The sequence below is a fragment of the Sapajus apella genome, unplaced genomic scaffold (assembly GCF_009761245.1).
Source record: "Sapajus apella isolate SASKATOON/1434 unplaced genomic scaffold, GSC_monkey_1.0 scaffold25, whole genome shotgun sequence".
NCBI classification, from domain to species: domain Eukaryota; kingdom Metazoa; phylum Chordata; class Mammalia; order Primates; family Cebidae; genus Sapajus; species Sapajus apella.
This window is the reverse complement of record NW_022436965.1, coordinates 7,772,638-7,795,479: the sequence shown is the minus strand read 5'-3', so window position 1 is coordinate 7,795,479 and position 22,842 is coordinate 7,772,638. Positions and strand designations below refer to the sequence as shown.

At 41.3% G+C, this 22,842-nt stretch overlaps 1 protein-coding gene across 1 annotated transcript in view; it reads left to right on the top strand.

Annotated features, from left to right (window-relative positions):
* The first annotated feature begins 14,067 nt into the window (after positions 1-14,067).
* Positions 14,068-22,842, top strand: part of LAMC1 (laminin subunit gamma 1) — a 123,992-nt gene continuing 115,217 nt past the window's right edge. Inside the window, exon 1 of the mRNA XM_032291190.1 lies at positions 14,068-14,778. Coding sequence (XP_032147081.1) covers positions 14,364-14,778 — 415 coding nt within the window. The 5' untranslated portion in view covers positions 14,068-14,363. The remainder of the gene's footprint in view (positions 14,779-22,842) is intronic.

Below are 22,842 nucleotides of genomic sequence, written 5' to 3'. Positions count from 1 at the left end.
TGGGGAGACAAAAATATACATGTGAAATAAAACTCAGCATTTTAATAAAGTAAGAAAAGAAAGATATAATTTATTTGGCCAGGTACAGTGGCTCCTCTCACTCCTGTAATCCCAGCACTTTGGGAGGCGGAGGTGGGCTGATCACCTGAAGTCAGGAATTGGAGACCAGCCTGGCCAACATGGGGAAACCCTGTCTCTACTAAAAATATAAAAATTAGCTGGTGTAGTGGCATGCACCTGTAATCTCAGCTACTCGGGAGGCTGAGGCAGGAGAATGGCTTGAACCCGGGAGATGAAGGTTGCAGTGAGCCAAGATCATGCCACTGCACTCCAGCCTGGGTGACAGAGGAAGACTCCATCTCAAAAGAAAAAAAAAAAATGCTCTTTAAGTTCAGGTGATCTGGAATGTAAGAAACATACTATCTGAATGAAGTCAGGCATACCACAGATGTATTCTTTGTGTGTCACTGGTCATTGCCCTGTTCTGCTGTGCTAAGAGGGATTCTTGGCTTGGTATTTCTGCCATGGCAGTGGGAAACACACTCTATTTTCTGTCGCCTCAGTGCTGCCATGTAACTATATAACTCAGGATGGTGCATAAGACTAACCAAGGGGACAGCCTGATGACAATGATTCTTTCATGTGCTCAACAGACATTGATATTATGTCTTTTTTTTTTTTAATTGAGATGAAGTCTTGCTCTGTTGCCCAGTCTGGAGTGCAGTGGCATGATCTCAGCTCACTGCAACCTCTGCCTCCCAGGTTCAAGTGATTCTCCCACCTTAGCCTCCCGAGTAGCTGGGACTAAAGGTGTGCGCCACCATGCCTGGCTAATTTTTGTATTTTTAGTAGAGATGGGGTTTCACCATGTTGGCCAGGTGGGTCTCGAACTCCTGACCTCAGGTGATCCACCCGTGTAGGTCTCCCAAAGTGCTGGGATTACAGGCGTGAGCCACCTCTCCCAGCATGATGTCTTTATAATGAGTGTCTTAAGAAGGAAGTTCCAGCATAAGAAATATTCCAGTGTTTCAGGTGATGGTAAAGCTATCCTGTTGCTTAAAATTATCCTATACACAAAATGAGGGAAAAGTACTGTTTTTAATTTGTAAACCTAACCTCCATGAAAATACTCAAATGTCATACATATTGGGCAAGGAAAATCCATTCTAATAATTACTAAAATTAATCATCAAATACATACAATTATAGCATTTCAGAGCTGAAATATATCTTAGAGCTGTAGGCACACAGGATTTTGGCCTTTTGTTGTTGTGATTGATTACTTGAACTTTACTGAGTTACTAAGGAGCTACTTTTAATGGTATATTTTAAAGGGCAGTGATTATTGCATTGTCACAAACTTCGGCATTTTAGGATATAACTTACTTTTACTTTTAGGTTCCACACTGATTTAGAAAAAAAGTAGGTTCATCTTTAGTACATACAAACAGTCACAATTTCTGAGATGAAGCTGGTTCATTTTGTGTCTACTGAAATCTGGAAGGAGTTTGGGCTGCCATAACAAATACCATAGACTGGGTGACTTATATAACAGAAACATATTTTCTCACAGTCCTGGAGGCTGGAAGATGAAGATGAGGGTACCAGCCAATTTGATTCCTTGTGAGGGCTCTTTTCCTTGTTTGGAGATAGCTGCCTTCTTACCATGTCCTCACATGGTGGAGAGAGAGCCAGCTTTTTGGTGCCTCATCTTATAAGGGCACTAATCTCATCAAAAGAGGGCCTCTCCGTCATGACCCCATCTAACCCTAATTGTCACCCAAAACCCCCTCTCACAAATACCATCACATTAGGAGTTAGGGCTTTGATGTATGAATTTTGGAGGGGACAGAAACATTCAGTCCATAACAATAATTTAAAGTTCTTTTATTTTCTTTTTTAAAGCACTCTGGCTGTTGATTATTACCAAGGTGCCAATTTCCAGGGAGTTACTTTTATCTTTCTATTTATTTTTTTTTGAGATAGTCTCACTCTGTCACCCAGGCTGGAGTGCAGTGGCGCAATCTCAGCTCACAGCAACCTCTCCCTTCCCAGTTCAAGCCATTCTCCTGCTTCAGCCTCCTGAGTGAGTAGCTGTGGTTATAGGCATGCACTACCATGCCCGGCTAATTATTTGTATTTTTAGTAGAGATGGGGTTTCACCATGTTGGTCAAGCTGATCTCAAACTCCTGACCTCAAGTGATCTGTCTGCTTTTAAAAAATATTCTGCTGATTTTCATGTCCCAAAATTTAGCAATTTGCTTTGATCTTGCTGAGTGTTCGTGGGCTCTTTATTTTGTGAAGCACTAAGAAGAATTCTTTGGGGGTGATCATTTTATTTTTCTGCTTAAAGTTTCAAAACCTGTGATTTGTTTACTTGCTTTATATAGTGAATTCTTACTTTATAGGCTGGATTATTTTCTTTGTGAAAGCGGCAGTGATGTCACAGAATTCTTTTCTATTCAGACTGTCCTTTCCACAACTCATTCCAGAATAAGTAATCAGTGCTTCCATTAGCACAAATGTTCAGATGCTATTAAAAATAAGACAAGGATGCTTTATGCCCAGAAAATTCTGTGGATGCTCATATAAACTGGACATCCAAAAAATGATCTAGCTCTTTGAATGAAAATGTCATTCTTGTATTCAGTGAGTTCTCTGATGTCAACTTACTTCCTGGAATGACCTTTCCATAAAATCAGCTTGAATCAGTAGTAATCCTTGCTTTGGAAAAGCATATCCTGTGTGGATAACAAATGTATACAGTAAACATACACCAAAGACAAGAGGTGAAAGGTCAGTAGGAAATTATCATTACTGCAGTAAAAAAAATGATCGGATAAAGGATTTAAAGTCATATACCTGGCACACTAACATTTGTAAAATTTTTTTAAATTAAAAAAAATTTTTGAGACAGGGTCTTACTGTGTTGCCCAGGCTGGAGTACAGTGGCACAAACTTGACTCACTGAAACCTCTGCCTACTAGGCTCAAGCAATCCTCCACTCAGCCTCCCAAGTAGCTGAGACTACAGACATGCGCCGCTATGCCCAGTTATTTTATTATAATTTTTTTGGTATTTTTAGTAGAGACTGGGTCTTGCCATGTCACCTAGGTGGGTCTTGAGCTCCTGGACTCATGATCCTCCCACTTCGGCCTCCAAAAGTGCTAGGATTACAGATGTGAGCCACTTTTCATTACAGTTGAAGGACATCAATTACTATATAATTTACTGAACAGTTTTTAAAACATGATGTATGGGGAGGGGATTCTTTGGCTTTGCTGCCATTAAGCTTACTTGAGTATGGCTGGACATTGATAAAAATGGACTCTTTTTCCCTTCCTGTGGAACTAACATTGAATAAACCTTGTCTCTACAGCATATTTATGAAGTCCTTGAGTGGTTTAACATTAGTTTAAGTTTAAACATTAATAATTCAGATTGCAGCCATGGAAGAAATAATCTGTGTGCACAAATTAAGGTAAATTGAATTTTTATTTCCCTGAGCTGATCTTATCTACAACAGTGATTTCTTTTTGCCACAGAATACAAACTGAGAATACATGTATTTTTGTGTAATGCTATTTATCAACATTATTGTTTGCAGATTATTTCTATTATGCTTATAAATTATATTTTTACATTTAAAAATTCAAAAAACTTTATGAAGAAATTATTTATTAGCAAAACATCCATTCAAAGATAAATGTTTTGTTTCTGACATAATTATCAGACCTAGGTGAATATTAATTTGTAACTGATAGTATGATAACATACATATGAACCAATGTTTGACACTTGCCATGTCTTTGATAAGTCAATATAATTTGAGAGGCAGTATTATGTAATGGTGAAGACAGAGACTGCAGACAGATTGCCCGTGTCTGAATCTCAGCTCTGCCACCTACTAGCAATACGATCCTGAGTAAGTTACTGAATCTTTCTATACCTCAGTTTTCTCACCTATAAAATGGGATGATAGCAAAACTAAACATTTCATAGGATTACTGCAGTGACTAAATAACACATGCTGAGCACTTAAAATGTCATTGCTACAAACTCTAAGTATTTGTTATTGTTGTACATGGGGGTAAGAGCATTGACTCTAATGTCAGACATCCCCATTTTGAAGTCGGCCTTCACCAGCAGCTGAATGACCTTGGACAAGCTACTTAAAATCATAGTGCTTTAGTTTCTTCATCTGAAAATGAGGATAATAACAAATAAGAGGACTAAAATAATAGAGGCAAAAGTCATAGAAAAGTATCTAACCTATAGTAAGTGCTGAGTGAATATTAGCTATGGGTATTATTTTCACATTAGGGAGACATACATTTATTTATTTGTTTATTTAGAGATGGAGTTTTCACTCTTGTTGACCAGGCTGGAGTGCAGTGGTGTGATCTTGGCTCACTACAACCTCCACCTCCTGGGTTCAAGTGATTCTCTTGCCTCAGCCTCCTGAGTAGCTGGGATTACAGACTCACGCCACTATGCCTGGATAAGGGTGACTAAATTATATATGTGTCTCCTAAATATCAAATGCAGTATGAAATGATAAGTATGATATCAAATGAAAAATGTCATTTCCTGTTTCACTAGCTGGAGGATAACTTAAGGTCACATATTTTTAGTAGTAATATGACTCCAAATATCTATCCTGCTTATTATAAGAATATCTTTCCTTTTTGAGGTCCCCATGTTATGGCAAGTCCAGGAACCCAGGGGTTGTTACTCAATTTCAAGGCATAAATTCTGATGATTATTCTTTGCTACTGAAAGACCATTGCTACTTCTGTAGTAGCTCCTCAGAGTAGTGAGTCAGACAGGTTCTGCTGCCAGTCCTCCTTTTCCAATTTGTTCTAATCATTGAGTCCTTTTTCTCATCTCTCTAAAGCACAACTAGGACAGACTCCATGATCCACACAAGGAAGAAAATCAAGGTCCCAGTTATTTACTGTTAAATAACAATATATAGTAATAACAAATGGTATACTAAGAAAGATAACTAGAAATGTTTGGAAATTAAGCAACCCATATAAATAACATATGGGCTAAAATAGAAACTGTAACCAAAATTAGAAAATATTTTGAACTTAATAATAATAATAAGCCACATCAAAAGTCATGAGATGTGGCCAGGTGCGGTGGCTCATGCCCTTAATCCCAGCACTTTTGGGATGCCGAGGTGGGCAGATCACTTTGAGGCCAGGAGTTTGAGACCAGCCTGGCCAGCGTGGCAAGACTTTGTCTCTACTAAAAATACAAAAAATTAGCCAGGTGTGGTGGCACACGCCTATAAACCCAGCTACTCAGGAGGCTGAGGCTTGAGAATTGCTTGAACCTGGGAGGTGGAGGTTTCAGTGAGCTGAGATCATGCCACTGCACTCCACCCTGGAGGATAGAGAGAGAGACTCTGTCTCAAAAAAAAATTTTTTTAAATTAATTAATGAGATGTAGCTAAGGTGGTGTTTAGAGGGAAATCTATATCCTTTAGCATGTGTTAGTAAAAAATGGCTGAAATTCATTATTTAGGATTTCATCTCAAGAAGTTAGAATACAACATCCATTGTTTAGCTCCCACTTATAAGTGAGTTCAAGACATGGTATTTGATTTTCTGTTTCTGCATTAATTCATTTAGGATAATGGCCTCTAGCTGCAACCACGTTGCTGCAAAGGACATGATTTTGTTCTTTTTTTATAGCTGTATAGTATTCCATAGTGTATGCACACCATATTTTCTTTATCCAATCTATCGTTAATGGACACTTAGGTTGATTTCATGCCTTTGCTATTGTGATTAGTGCTGTGATAAACATACTAGTGCAGGTGTCTTTTTGATAAAACTATTTCTTTTCCTTTGGGTAGATAGCTCCAGTAGTGGGATTGCTGGGTTGCATGGTAGTTCTATTTTTAATTCTTTGAGAAATCTCCAGAATATTTTATATGGAGATTTAACTATTTTACATTCCCACCAACACTTTAGCTTATGTTTGAATTTTTCCATAATAAAATTTTCAAAAGGAGAAACACTATTAAAGAGAGAAAAGGCAAACCACAAAGAAGACATACACAACACATAGCACCAGAAAAGGAGACTACATCCAAAATATAGAAAGAATCCCTACAAATCAATAAGAAAGAGAAAGACAACTCAATAGAATAATTAGCAAAAACATAAAGTGGCACAAAAGAAGATAATATATGAAATGGTTAATAAATATATGAAAAGGAGGCCAATTGAATTCATAATCAAGGAATTAGAAATTAAAGCCACCAATTAAATAATACACACCCAATGATACACATACTTTATCTTTTGTACAAATATTTATATAAACTGGAGTTAGAGTACCTCAAGTTCTGTGCCAATATCAAAATAACATTAGCCTAGAATAGCTACAATTTAAAACACTCGAAAATACCAAGTATCGGTTGAGGATGTGGTGAAACAGCAACTCTTGTATGCAGCTGATTGGAGGAAATATTGGTACAACTAGTTTGGAAGACAGTTTGGTGGTGTCTACCAAATTTGAGTATACGCCTACCCCTATGACCCAACAATTCCATTCCTAGGTATATATCCACCAAAAGCGTGTGTGTAAAAAATGTATCTGCAAAAGACAAGTAATAATATTGATAATAATATAGTAACATTCTTCAGAATAGTCTCACAAAACTGGAAACTACTGAGATGTCCAACAGTAGAATGAATAAATAAATTGAAGTGTATTTATACAATAGAATAGCATACAACAAAGAAAAATAAGGAATTTTTGCTACGTACCTCAATTGACTACATGTTAAAACCTAATATTGACCAAAAGAAGCCACCCCTTCACAACATACAATGTGATTTCATTTAAATAGCATTCAAAACTGAGCAAAACTAATCCACGATGACATAAGTAAGAAGAGAAGTGACATTTGAGGAGAAGGGGCGGATATTCACTGGCCAGTGACAGGACAGGGCTTTGGGGTTAGGGTAATACTTCATTTCCAGACCTGGGTAGTGATCACAGAAGTGCATGCACTTTGTGAGTACCCCATCCAACTTTCAAACTATACCCTTGGATTTTGTGTATTTTTCTCTATCTGCACTGCATTTCAACAAAAGATGTCTATTACAACAAAAGAGTGATATGAACTTGGAGAGAGAGTTATGGTAAATGAAAAGGCCATTTTAGTGCATAGAATTATGGAGGAAATGTTTTAAAATCTTACTTTAATTTGTTTGTTACAATAAATACAATTTGAGTGGGAAGAAAAGTAATTAACATTTGTTCAAATACAGATATAAACTGGAGATGGAGGCCCTTAAGTTCTGTGCCGGGACGATAATAATTTCAGCTGGAAAAAAATTTTTAAGCTGGTGTTATAACATTCCACCACAGCCCAAAAAAGAATCTTAGTCAAAGAGTTGTGAACTTCTAATTATGAACAATATAACTTCCAGGCACACCCTCCAAAAAATCTGTTGCAATATATACTGACATAATGGAATGAGGTAATAAACTATTTAATATAAGGCAACTAAATTCTGGGGGAAACTACCAGTAATAATAGTTTGGGTTTTAAAAGAATTACCCAGCCGGGCGCGGTGGCTCAAGCCTGTAATCCCAGCGCTTTGGGAGGCTGAGGCAGGTGGATCACGAGGTCAAGAGATCGAGACCATCCTGGTCAACATGGTGAAACCCCGTCTCTACTAAAAATACAAAACATTAGCTGGGCATGATGGCGCATGCCTGTAATCCCAGCTACTCAGGAGGCTGAGGCAGGAGAATTGCTGGAACCCAGGAGGCGGAGGTTGCGGTGAGCCGAGATCACGCCATTGCACTCCAGCCTGGGTAACAAGAGTGAAACTCCATCTCAAAAAATAAATAAATAAATAAAAGAATTACCCGGTTGGGGATGGTGGCTCAAACCTGTAATTCCAGCACGTTGGGAGGCCGAGGTAGGGGGCAGATCACGAGGTCCAGAGTTCAAGACCAGCCTGGCCAAGATGGTGAAACCCCATCTCTACTAAAAACTATAAAAATTAGCTGGCCACAGTAGCAGGCACCTGTAATCCCAGCTACTTGGGAGGCTGAGGCAGGAGAATCAGTTGAACTTGGGCGGCAGAGGTTGCAGCGAACTGAGATCATGCCGCTGCACTCCAGTCTGGGCGACAGAGTGAGAATCAATCTCAAAAAAAAAAAAAAAAAAAAAAAATTTAAAAAAAGAATTACCATTTCTTTCTAAGAGTAATCAGTTGACCCTATCAGGGTCAACAACTTATTAAGGAAATTCTGAGTTCCATGATAAAACCATGTTATCTACATATAAAAGATTATGTGTATTCTTTATAGTGGGATGCAATTCACATTTGGTTAGTAGAATAATGAGATTTTTGAGATCTGAAGTTCTCTCTTTTCTGTATGGGAAAATTTTGAGTAGGGGTGAGGTTGGTCTTTGCTACACATTTTTGGAAATACTTCCTTTTTATTGTACTTGTATATTGTCATAAATAAAATTCTGGTTTAAATATTATGAATTACGGATGTGTCCTTTTGTCTCCTTTTTAAAACTAGTATCACAATATAAAGATAGTTTGCATTAGATGCATGGGTAAAAACAGAGAAACCCTTATATACTGCTGGTGGGAGTGTAAACTAGTACAGTCATTATGGAGAACAGTACTGAGGTTCTTCAAAAAACTACAAATAGAACTGTCATATGATCCAGTAATCCCACTACTGGATATATAGTCAAAGAAAGGAAATCAGTACCCCAAAGATATATCTGTTCCCTATGTTTAATGCAACATTACTCACAACAGCCAAGATATGGAATCTACCTATGTGTCCATCAACAGATGAATGAATAAAGAAAATGTGGTATGTATATACACACACAGTCACACACAATGGAATACTACTCAACCATTAAAAAGAATGAAATCCTGTCATTCATAGCAACATGGATGAGCCTGGAGGACATCATGTTAAGTGAAATAAGCCAGGAACAGAAAGACAAACACCACGTGTTCTCACTCATATGTGGAAGCTAAAAAGTTAATCTTGTAGAAGTAGAGAGCAGAACAGTGGTTACTAGAGGCTGGGAAAGGTAGTGCGCTGGGAGATAGACAGAGATTGGTTAAAATATATAAAATTATAGCTAGTTAGGAGGAATAAATTCTAGTGTTCCCTACAGCACTATAGGCTGACTATAGTTAAAAATAATTTATTATATATTTTTAAATAGCTGGAGGAGAGGATATTGAATGTACTTAACACAAAGAAATGATGCTGGACACGATGGCTCATACCTGTAATCCCAGCCCTTTGGGAGGCCGAGGCAGGAGGATTACGTGAGCCCAGAAGTTCAAGACCAGCCTGGCCAACTAGGCGACACTACATCTTTACTAAAAGTAAAAAAAAAAATAATAGTCGGGCATGGTGGCCCATGCCTGTACAGGTCCCTGCTACTCAGGAGGCTGAGGTGGGAGAAATGTTGGAGCCCAGGAGTTGGGAGGCTGCAGTGAGCCGTGTTTGTGCCACTGCACTCCAGGGTGGGTGGCTTAAAAAAGATGAAAATCAGTCTCATTTGAGGAATATACACTGTATGTATCAAAACATCATTATGTACTCCATCAATATGGACAAATATTATGTGTCAATTAGTAAATTAATTTTTATTTTCAAAATAAAGGAGTTTGGGCAATTCTGTAAAAAGAAAAAGAAAAAAGGAATTGGGTGCCTAGGGCTGGGTGGGAAGGAAGGGTTTTACCTCATACAAGAGGAATCCTGTCCTTACCTGAGCTCACCACAAAAGATACCTTATCTTGTTATGCTTGGATTTGTACCAAGGACCTGGGCAGGATCTATAAACCTAACACAAAGTATCATGTGTAGTCATTGCAACTTTGAAGAGGGATATTGTCATTTTCTTCCAGTATCACATTAATTTTTACCTAATTTTAAATTCTTACTTGATAACTTAAAAACCTTGGAAATGTGAGAAAGCTCTTCTTTTATCCTCTTCCCTATCATGACCTTTACATAACAGAAAAGGAAACAGCATTGGTCAGGGAGCCAGAAAGAGCAGGCTCCTGGCCTGACTTTGCTCCTACTTGTCTACAGAGGTTACTTAATCTCTTTGAGCCTTAGTTTCTTCAGCTTTACATAGGTGATAACATTCTTTGCCTAGTGTAATTTTTTTTGAGATGGTGTCTCACTCTTGTTGCCCAGGCTGGAGTGCACTGGCGCGATCTTGGCTCACTGCAACCTCTGCCTCCTGGGTTTAAGCGATTCTCCTGCCTCAGCCTCCTGAGTAGCTGGGATTACAGGTATGTGCCACCATGCCTGGCCAATTTTTGTATTTTTAGTAGAGACGGGATTTCTCCATGTTGGTCAGGTTGGTCTCGAACTCTCGGCCGCCCGTAGTGCTAGGATTACAGGTGTGAGCCACGGGGACTGGCCACTTCAGTGTAATTTTGAAAAGTGTAACAGAATGTAAATATAGGCTGACATTGTCAATCATTATTAATAATTATTATGTTTAGGTTGCATTTCTAAATATAAAAAGATAATGCATATAGTACAGCAATGCTTAGGCTTGGGAAGAATACAAAGAAATGAGGTCAGAAAGAATAAGGACTGGAAAAATAAAACACATTGGTAATTATAAAAAGATAAAAAATGACAGAGTTGCAATGGAAAGGTCAATACAAACTTTTAAATTATTTTTCTAATTATATCGCACATTCTATATCCTGCTGTGGTAGACATCTGTGGTTTTTTTCTGCCTTGTAACCGGCCCTCTTCTGGCAACAGCAAGCTTTCCTTTCAATTGCTTTTCCCACATTCCATGGTTTTCTGGTGGGTTGCCAAACCCCACACACGGTATTCTATTTACGTAGCTTTGGGGGTATGCCAGGTGACCAAAGCCGCCAATCAGCATCCTTCCTTGAAATTATTTATATAGATGTGAAGGGAGAAATCTTTGTTCTCTGGAGATCTAAATGGGATTTTTTTTTTTTAATTGGAGCTCTGTTGCCTGTACAATAAACAACTACATTTCCTCATCCTGCCTTTCTTGCTGCATAGAGGCACTGAAGATTGGGCACTGAGATCTTTTGAGGGACCCGAATAAGATCTTCCCCATACCTTCACATTTTTCTTCTATGGACCATGTTTGGTAGATAATGGAATTTGTTTCTTTTTTCTTTTTTTGAGGCAGAGTCTCACTCTGTCGCCCAGGCAGGAGTGCCGCGGCGCAATCTCGGCCCACTATAATATTCAACTCCTGGGTTCAGGCAATTCTTGTGCCTTAGCCTTTTGAGTAGCTGGGATTGCAAGCATGTGCCACAACGCCCGGCTTTTTTTTTCTTTGAGACACATTCTCGCTCTGTCTCCCAGGCTGGAGTGCAGTGGCGTGATCTCGATTCACTGCAACCTCCGCTTTCCGGCTTCAAGCGATTCTCCTGCGTCAGCCTTCCGAGTAGCTGGGATTACAGAGGCCCGCCACAACGCCCGGCTAATTTTTGTATTTTTTAGTAGAGTTGGGGTTTCACCATGGTCTCCTACTACTGACCTCACGCAATCCGCCCATTTCGGCCTCCCAAAGTTCTAGGATAATAGGCGTGAGCCAACTACCTCGGCCAGCCCAGCAAATTTTTGTAATTTTAGTAGAGACAGGGTTTCGCCATGTTGGTCAGGCTGGTCTCGAACCCTGGCCTCAAGCAATCTGCCCGCCTCGGCCTCCCAAAGTGCTGGAATTACAGGCGTGAGCCACACCACCTGGCTGATAATGAAATTTCTAAGCACTTAACAGGCACTCGAAAGGCTCTGGAGTTTTTTGAAAAACAGGATAACCTGCAGTAAAAGAAAATCTTGGCCAGGGCGGCAGGAAACTTACTTTCCCTTTTTTTTTCTTTAAATACCAAGTCTATTTAGTAGGCTGTGGCATCTCTAGGTGGCTAAAATACTTAATTTGTTGATATCATTAAACATCTAGTGTTCAAATTTCTCAAATTGTCTTAAAAATTTTGTTTTAACCCTTGGTTTGTTTGAATCAAGATCCAAATAACGAAACATAGTTTTTATCATCAGGCCCACTGGCTGGTTACACTTTATCTCTTTTCAAAATAAATGTTTGTCACTGTAACATATTTCCATAAGTAAGAGAATTGAGAGATTAATGCTTTACAAATATCAGCTAGGCTCTTGTAATCAAATTACGGATTCGCATAAGTAATATCTTGAAGTTAATCTTGCACATTAGGACTCAAAAGGCAGGAATGACAAAAAAAAACCATTTATGTTGATTTCACAATCTTTGGGGGGAGGTCTCTATTTTGATTGTTGGAAACAGAGACCCACGCTTTGGCCACTATGTAACAAAGTACTAAAATTGTGTAATAATGCAAATTCATTAATACGTATATTATAATATAAATAAATACGTTTATTACAAATCTGTAGCTTTATTTACAACTAACATCCTTAATTTTGTCCTATATGCTCTCGTTCGTTCTCAAATACAGTGAAGGGCTGAGAGAGCATATAATCCCCTCCGGGCATAAATATATGTATTTATTTTGCTTCAACTCAAATATGAAAGGACTTGAAAATTATTATAGTCACCACAACTTAATTCTCCCAAAGAGAAGCTGCCAAGAGTGAGGCACCTTTAACCATGCATAATCTCCACCCATCTCATCAAATAAACGGAACAGTGATGAACATACTTGCTAAGTAAGCTCAGCCGCTTAACAAGTCACTAGATTCCCCTCCTTTCTTCATCCAACCAGAACATTATCCTTAAGGTCTTCCTAATTAGCAGTCTACGTCTAACACCTACTCTAACTATCCAGAGTCACCTAACATATACTTATTTCTTTGTTTTCAGATTCCCATTATCCCTATCTTAACGGGACAACAGGGTCCGAAACCATGCATGTGTTTGCTGTGTACTTATTATCCGCACCTTATCATCAAGTTCTTGAAAAGCTAGAATAAAATAAATCCGTGTCATCCACTATGTGCATCCTCTCTGCCTGAGGACGCCAAGGGTTTCAAGCTGCTGCCTCCCTGTCCTGGTCTGTTTGCGTTATCAGCACTGGGTAAGCGCCCAGGTTCTGCTCCGGGACTAAAACTCATGATCTTCTGGCTCAGGTTCTGTGAACTGAGTCATTCTGGCACTGAGAATATTCCGTGACTCAGCAGGCCCGAAAAGGAGGATGTCAGAATCCAGATAATTTCGAGTCTTTTAAAGGCAAGCCGAGGAACACAAACAACACAGTGGAAGAATTTCGCAGTGGGTCGTGCATACCCAAGGGAAAAATGTCATTCCATTCCCAGCCTTTTCACTTCCTTCCTTGCCCGGGTAAAACGACTGGCTACGGTTTAATTCAGCGGCAGGAAATTGCTTCACGAAACTCATCTGGCTGCTGCGACCAGGCCCTTCTGATTCTCCAGGGACTATGTCGGCCTCCTGGACGACCCGGGACCTCTGCTCTGCTCTGGAGGGGTGGAGCAGGGCCCCGAGGAGCGGCCGGCGCTCCCGGGTGGGACCCACACCTGGCTCGGCGGGGACCCTTCTGCCGCAGCCCAACTGGGAACGAGGCCCCATGGCCGACCCCGAGCGACCTCCTGACCGGCGTCGCCCCTCTAAGGCGCCCTCCCCCCACCCGGAGTCTCCCTAGGCCGCGGAGCACGGGGACCCCGGCGACTCCCGCGCGGGGAGCCGGGTCTGCGAGGCCGCCCTTCCCTCCCGGCATGCACCACCCCGCCGCCCTGCCCTCCCCTCTCCTCCCCACACCTCCCCGGCTCCCCGCCCACCCCACGCGCCCCTCCTCCCCGGTCGCGCGCCGCGGGCCCGAGCGCGAGACGCAGCCGCCCCCGCCCCCGCCGCCGACTGGAGTCGCCCGGGCGGACGCGCAGTACATGGGGCGCGGAGAGCCGGGTAGCTGCCGCGGGGTCCGCGGGAGCTGCTGAGAGGAGACTGGGTTGGGCTTTCTCCTCAACCAGACCCCACCCCACCCTGCCGACCCCACCCCCGGCTCCTTCCTCCCCGGGGGCGCGCGCTCGGGCACGCGCTCGGAAGTCGGGGGTCGGCGCGGAGTGCGGGCTGCTCCCAGGGTGGTGAAGGAGGCGCGGAGGCGGCGCGCGGGGGTAGTGGTCGGCGAGCAGTGCGGTCCTCGCTAGGGGCGCCCACCAGTCAATCTCTCCGGCGCGAGCCGCCGCCACCGCCCGCCCCGGAGACAGGCTCCTGGGCCCCCCGGCTCAAGCAGCGGAGCGGCCTCCGGGGGACACCGCTAGGCGAGAGGAACGTGCCTGCGCCCTTGCCTTCGCCCTGGCCCAGCGTGCGGGCGGCGGGATGAGGGGTAGCCAGCGGGCCGCGCGGACCCTGCGGCCCCGGGGGCGGCTCTGGCCAGTGCTGGCCGTGCTAGCGGCCGCCGCGGCGGGCTGTGCTCGGGCAGCCATGGACGAGTGCACGGACGAGGGCGGGCGGCCGCAGCGCTGCATGCCCGAGTTCGTCAACGCCGCCTTCAACGTGACCGTGGTGGCCACCAACACGTGTGGGACTCCGCCCGAGGAGTACTGTGTGCAGACCGGGGTGACCGGGGTCACCAAGTCCTGTCACCTGTGCGACGCCGGGCAGCCCCACCTGCAGCACGGGGCAGCCTTCCTGACCGACTACAACAACCAGGCCGACACCACCTGGTGGCAAAGCCAGACCATGCTGGCCGGGGTGCAGTACCCCAGCTCCATCAACCTCACGCTGCACCTGGGTAAGCGGTGACAGCCCCGACCCCTGCTACTGCTCGCCAGCAGCGCAGCTCCCGGACCGGCTCCGTCTCCGGGGCCGGCCTCCCGGGCGCAGACAGCCGCGTGTTGCCTCTCTGTTCCCCGGCATGGGCCACACAGAAACTCCTTTCTCCAACTTCTTAAATAGATCTCGCTTTTAACGTCCCGTGAGGGCCGGGATGTTCCGCACAAGATGTCTCTCTGTTTTCCTGTTCTTTCTGACTTAACCGGATTCTGGCTCTGATTATATTGCATTTCGGCTGTTAGGATTGTGGTCTCCCCCACCCCCACCCCTTTTTTTTTCTGAGCGTTAATCAGAAACTCTCATCCTCGCTTTTCTCTTTGCTACCAAGGCCATCGCAACGCATTCTTGGATCAGAAACCAGAAGGTCCGCCTTAAACACTTTGGCCTTTAAAATGTTTAGAGGTCTCTCCAGGGCTGAGGGTGACTGCTCTGTTGAGTTAAGGGAATTTGAGGGGAGCAAATGCCTTCGCTGCCTATATTGCCTATGTATAATTAAAACATAAATTCACTTTTGAAGTCATTTTTCTTTAGAGCTGTTCAGACTTAAGAGCCACAAAGCGATGTTACTGCTAATCCTGGTGCAGAATAAACAAAAGGAAGTGCACTCACTGTAATTGCTGGGCACAGCCTTGTCCCTGGGTCAAAAGGCTCTCCTTTACTCTGTTCCCTTTTACTTTCATTCAAAGCAAGTACAGAAACACGTATAAGTGATTTTCAGAAATCAGGAAAGGGATGTATAGAAAACTTCATGGCAGGGCAGTGGATGAGGATGGACATGTGTGTCAGGAAGTACCAAATATAATGTTTGATCTAGGTAAGTTTTTCTTCATCATTCAGATGCGTAAATAAGCAGAAAGTTTCGTTATTGTGTTTAACAGAGGAACCGATGTGTGAGAAACTGACGTTTGACTTAGCGCTTCACTCCCCATTGCCTTGGGAGGCTTGATTATTACCAGTAGCTGGTACTAATGAACTAACAGAGAGAACAGACTGCCCCAAGCCATTCTTCTGTCAAGGGAGGGTAATTCTGTGAGGCTAATATCACTTAGGGTGTTGGAAAGAAACATGGTGTAAGCAAATGGTTCTTTTGATCATGGTTTTTCTGCTCTCCGGTACACTAAACTTTATGTAAGTATCAGGATTCCAGAGAAAGAATCTGACTTACAAAAAGTACTTTGAAAAGTGGGATTAAACTATTGTGTGTGGAATAAGTGTTAGAAAAGCAGAATTATTTAACATCTTTGTAGTAAGTAAATACTATTTTATTTGCAGTTGAGCCATTAAGCAAATGAAACATTTTGAAAATAATTTCATAAAATGTTACTCTGAGGTACCTGTTTTTCAGGGATTGAAGAAATAAAATGCACTGAGTTCACTTTTTAAAGGTATCGGAAATGTATAGGAGTAGTGTCTTGAACAGATGCTTTTCTAAAGACATAGCTAGTGACTGAGGGTTTCCTAAGATCTGTGCGGTTGCTTTTTATTTTCTCCTATTATGTTTTTTAAGTTGGCCAAAATTATTTTTGAAATTTGTATCTAAGTATTTTTGTTTAATTTTTGACTTGTTAAAGTTTCTGTGTTCAAGTTGGAATACTCTTGAAGTCTTATTTTGTTCATTTTCAGATTTTAAAATTTTCAAAGAAAAGGCTTTGCCTGATGTCTCAAATCTCGGATGCCTGAGATTCAATTGACAATTACTGAGCAACAATCTCTTATTTACATAAAGGTGGGGCTGTCAGTCTTGGCTCTCTGAATTTTCTCTTGTAGGCACTGCATAGCTAAAGGTTGTTTAAGGTGATTGCAGAGGTAGATAGATTGCTCAGTGATTACTACCCAGTTGCAGACAATGTGGTAGGGAAGCCAGTATCAGGTAAGTTAGATTGCTTCCACTGCGAGGCAGATATGTTGACTTTGGGTCATGGTTGATTAAAAGGTCAAAAGAGATCCTACAGTTTACCTCTAACCTCACTTTTTTTAACTATAAAATATTTTGTGCTTGGACTTGGTTTTGCTGAAATATTCCTCAACCTTTGTTAATATTCTTGCTAAACAAAATTTATAAAACTATTGAGTTGAAACTTGTAAGTTAAAAGATATTTAAAGTATTTTCATACAAGTATTGTGATTAACTATAAAAATATGTATTTTAAACTTTGTAGTTAGACAGTTGATAAAAAACTTCACTAGGATACTTGACTAGGATACTTGACTTGTTCTTGGATCAGAAATGACATCCTGGAAGAAGTCATGTGTGGTGGAGGTGGTGGGAAGGTTTGTGTGTAGTGAGGTTGAAGTTTCTCTTTCTCTCTCCCCCCTCCCTCCTCTTTAATGACAAGATTATATGTATACATGTATGTTTTGATCAGCAATTTATGACAAATAGACAAGGTGTTATGTCACTGTGTGTTTTGATGTTTAACATATTCACTCCCTAACTCTGGTTATTCCATGGGCTGTAGCTAACTGATTATTTCCCATGAATTCAAGTACCATGACTGTTTTGTGCATCTATTAAATCTCCCTTCCAGTTCAAATTTCACATACCCTTAAACAAGTGATGCATATTGTGCTTTGCCCTTACAGAGCATGTGAAACTAGAAATGAGCAGTGTGAAAGAACGAGGTCTAGCCACCGCTTTTCTAGCCTTCCTTTTGATGTTGAGCTTTAAATACAGTAAACTTTAAAATAAGCCCTCAAATCATACATAAGAAATGTAAATAGTTACGTGTTTTGGCACTGACTTTTTTTAATTATAAAAATGAAACGTGACATTTTAAATTCAGACAATAAGTATAATGACAAGTGAGTCTCTTTATAACTAGCTGCTAAGCTTCATGCCCTAGAAACCACCATTCACAATTTTGTATATTAATATGACCCTCTAGAAATTTTTTATGCATACACATGTATATATAAAATTATAGAATCATTTTAACTGGTACTTTTTGGGAGGCTGAGGCGTATTTTAACGGATGACAAATACAAATCTGATCATTGTACCAGTACCATCACTCGCTGTACTAAAGCCAGGAAAATCAGCGTTAATTCTGAACGCAGCCGTCTCTTAAGCACCATATACAGTAATCCAGGGTGCAGGGTACAGTGCATCCTCGGGTAAAAAGGGTTAAAGTTGCTATGGGAACCAGAACTGCACTTTCTGCTTGTTGTGGGGAGAAATCTCAACCAGCCACCCTTTCCTAAAACATCTTTTTTGTTTCGCTTTCAACTTCTGGATGGATTATTCAATTGTTGTTAAAAAGTTTGGCTTTTATGTCTTATAAGTTATAGTAAGTTTGTATCAGCATCAGGTACTTGATAGTAAGATTGTAGCTAAGGACTTGCCTTTTATTAAACAACCCCTTTAATTAATTTGGTAATCATTGTGGATGGAAACTTGGCAGACAGGTCCTAATCTTGAGAAAGGTAGCTTTTCCTCTTTCTAAAAACAATTTGATTAAGGAAAAGAGTGCTTATAAAAACCAACCCAATCAAAGTTTATGGAACTCCTAAAATTAGCACTGAGACCAGATTAGTTTCCAAGCTCCTCATAAACTATAGGAACCAATAGTGGTTAAACAAAGCTTTTTAATCTATATCTGAGTATCTTTGTGTGTGTGTGTGTGTGTGTGTGTGTGTAAGTCAGAATAATTGATACATAAGGCTATTGCCTTTTATTCTCTTTGGTCCTCTGCTGAGTGTGTATGTATTTAATATGGAACAAATGGCAATTTCCCCACCCCCAGGAAAACCTTCGCAAGGTAGGTTCTGACTATGTCAGCGAACAGCTCACTACGGTGACTTCACTGTGGTATTTGTGCACCCCGAGGGGACACTATTTTAGTTTGCCTCACAAAGGCCTGATTTACATTTTGCAGGTTTCAACTTGATAAGTTAAGGAACTCTTCTTTAATGGCCAGCAGTTGTTGAACACAGTTTTATAAAGGTGCTGTTGGCTGTTTTCCTGTTCTACAGTTCACTGCTTTTTCTGCAAATTCCTTCTTCATTCTAAGGGCATTCACAAGTATTTACACATTAGGGGAGAAGTTGGAGCTATAAGTCCTACCCCCCTCACCTCTTCCATTTGTCATTGGTTACATTTGTGGGAGGAATCAAGTTTTGACTATTTCAATTCTTAATAATTTTAGAAAGCTGGGTATGCCTTTTGCTATGAACTCCTTCCTCCTGTGCATACATTCTCATGTTACTGCCAGATATTCTGCAAACATTTAAAAAAATACTCTTGAAATACATACCACTGTACCTGATAGAAAGATGTAGAAGATTGAGAGTCCTGTCTTCAGAAGATGATACTCTATTAGGAATTTACACACTCATGCCATTACAATAGTAAATCAAGGGTGTTTGTATAATTTTACAGCTCATAAGGCCTCATCAATTTATCACTGAGGAGATTTCTCACAAGGCAATGAAGGCAAAGATGCCTGATTTGCCAAAAGTCATGGTGGAGATAGGTCTTTGACGCCGTAGTCATTGCATTCGTCCTTGCAGCTTCTCTAGCAAGTCTCTCAAAAGGATATCTAGTTTATTCTAAGGAACTTTAAAAATTTCGTGTATACCATGGTTCAGAGATACCAGACTCCTTTGGTTTTCCTTGTTTTTTTCTCCTGCTTACTCATTTTTATTTGTGTTCCTGGATTTCTCTCTTTTCATGCTATTCACACTCCGTGGATGAACTCATGTTTGTCTCAAGGCTTTATTTGCAATTTCATTTGTAAATTTTTAAATTCTAAAGTTGTATTTCTAGTCAGCTCTTTTTCCAGATCTAAAAACATGTTAGTTATGGTCAATTTGGGATGTCCAGAGACCATATTTCAAAGTAAATTCACTCCTTATCTCACCCAACTCAAAGCTCTTTTGGTCTTCCCTATCTCAATGAGCTACACTGCTGTCTGACACTGAAGATCTCCACTGATGTTTCCAAAGTCTTTCCTCAAAGAACCATGTTTGACAGGCTTCATGAGTAAAGACTACTCTAGTGAACAGGTAGGATCCAGTGCTGTGAGGTGGGTCACTTCTGGGTAGCTATAACTTCACCCCTTTCTTTCCCACCAATCCTTACTATAATTTGTCCACAACTCTACTCTTACCTTTAAATCTAGACACTATATCTGTTGGATACTTATCTTTCTCTCCATCTTCTTTGTCTCTGCCTTACTCTGAGTCCCCATTGCATTTCACCTGGATTATTGCCACAGCCTCCTAATGAACTAGTGTGCTGTCTTCCTCCACTTTTGCCCCTTATATTTGGGCAGCCATCCGTTGGACTGAGTGATGGTTCTAAAATGCAAATCTGATCATACAATTTTGCAGCTAAAAATTCTGCAGCTGTTCCTCAAGGTTTTAGGATAAAGTCCAAACTCCTTGGCATGGTGTACTTTAGGATCTGGACCTTTTTAACCTCTGGGCTTTTGTCACTTCATGTGCTCACAGGGCTGTTCTTTGGTTTGGAACACTTCTCCCTGGTGTCAATACCCTTTGGGACTCCTTCCCCAGTTTCTCTTTCTCTCTCTCTCCTTTCTGCCCCACTCCCTGGCGTGGGTTAGGTCTTCCACTCACAACACCCTGTAGGCATTTATCACAGTCCTTATCACATAGAATTATCTGTTTCTTTACTTGTCTGTTTCTCCTTTAAACCATGAAGTTTCTGAAGGACAGGTCAGGGGGTTTAGTAATCTTTTAGTTCAGTTAAAGATGACTAATATTGGTTACTTGCTTCTTACGTCTTAGCACCAATGCAAATTCCTGGATGTGTAGTGATTCATGGGACATTGCCCTGACCTCATTCTTAGATGAGGTTTAAATGCAGAAACCCATGTCTCTCGGTTTGGGTCAGACAAATAATGGTCTTCGCAGCCAAGTCCAGTCCAGGCCTGCACCTATTTTTGTATGGGCTGTGAACTAAGAATGGTTTGTCTGCTTTTAGTTAGTTAGAAAAAATTAGAAGAATAATATTTTGTGACGTGAAAATTTCATGAAGCTCGAATTTTATTAATTTATAAAGTTTTATTGGGGCACAGTTTAGGTCATGTAACAAAGCATTGTCTTTGACTGTTTTTACATAACAAAGGCAGAGTTGAGTAACTGGTGACAGACTCCATAGGTCCCAGCCTGCAAACGCTGAAGTATTTACTCTCTGGCTCTCATAGCACATGCTTGTTGACCTCTGCTCTAGAGCCGTACTTTCATGTTATATAAGTCCTAAGTGAGAGATGCACAGAGAGGATTCACTTCACTAACCATCTGGGTGGAAGCTGGAGGCATTCTGTCTCCAGTGACAGAGTGTTCATAAAATATATGTACAGTGAGTAAATAAATGAATGCCTGAATTATTCATTGCACATTAAATTCATCAGAGCAATACTTCTGAGCTTGTGTTTATTTTTATCAGTGCCATCTCTCCATTTTATAAGATATATGCCACTGTAGTAGCTAGTGTTAAATGGAATATGTGGTTTTATTTCTGTAATTTTTTTTTTTTTTTTGAGATGGAATCTCGCTCTGTCGCCAGGCTGCAGTGCAGTGGCGCAATCTTGGCTCACTGCAACCTCCACCTCCCAGGTTCAAGCGATTCTCCTGCCTCAGCCTCCCGAGTAGCTGAGATTACAGATGTGCGCCACCGCGCCCAGCTAATTTTTGTATTTTTTTGTAGAGACAGGGTTTCACCATGCTGGCCAGCATGGTCTTGACCTCCTGACCTGGTGATCTGCCTGCCTCAGCCTCCCAAAGTGCTGGGATTACAGGCGTGAGCCACCGTACCAGGCATATTTCTGTAATTTTTTTAAAAAAAGTAGTAAGGTATGGAACTGGTATGGAATGGAAAGGTCTATGACTGTCCTTTTTTGGGTAAAAATTAGACTGTTATGTGACTTGAAGTCAGCCTTGATAAATCTAATGAGAAAAGTCATGAATTCTAACATATGAATATGTATTTCTGAAATGTTAATTTGTATTTTTTTCCTTTAAAAATGGATATAAGCAAATTTTATTTAAAGTCTATAAGTTCTGTAGTTTCAGCTACTCAGGAGGCTGAGGCAGAGGGATCACTCGAGCTAAGAAGTTCGAGGCTGTAGTACACCATGATTGCGCCTATTGAATACCTAGTACACTTCAGCCTGGACAACATAGACCTGTCTCAAAAATTAAATAAATGAAATATATATATTCACATGTACATGGTTGAAATAGATCCTTAAAGGGAATTAGTAAGCAGTTGAGGGAAAAGGCTACAATGAAATATCTTATTTGCTTATTGTGTATAGCATCCTTTTAAGTTTAGTGAAGTCATTAGTAGATTTAGAAGATAGGCATACTGTCTCTTTAGGATAGTGAAGAACTGTAAATGTAGAGTGCGGTATAGCCCACTATATTCTACGTTAAAGTGGTTAGGCTGATGAGCAGTAACCTCATATTCATCTAGAGTTAATAGGCAGCAAGAACCAACAGTTGCTTTTTTTTTGAGATGGAGTTCGATGCCGCGATCTCGTCTCACCGCAACCTCCACCTCCCGGGTTCAAGTGCTTCTCCTGCCTCAGCCTCCCAGGTAGCTGGGATTACAGGCGTGCACCACCACACCTGGCTAATTTTGTATTTTTAGCAGAGACAGGATTTCTCGATGTTGGTCAGTCTGGTCTTGAACTCCCAACCTCGGGTGATCCACCCCCCTCGGCCTCCCAAAGTGCTGGCATTACAGGCATGAGCCACTGTGCTCAGCCCTGCTTCTTTACTTATTCATTTTTCCTGCTGGGCTTTATTGACAGCTCTACCCCGTTGTGTTTGGGTTTTAGGGAAAAGTGTTAAAGTTTAGAGCAGAGCTGTTTATTTTTATTTGTTTTTCAGATGGTCTTGCTCTGTCGCCAGGCTGGAGTGCAATGGTATGATCTTGGCTCATTGCAACCTCCACCTCCTGGGTTCAAGCGTTTCTCTGCCTCAGCCTCCTGAGTAGCTGGGACTACTACAGGCACCTGCCACCATGCCTGGCTAATTTTTTTTTTTTTTTTTTTTT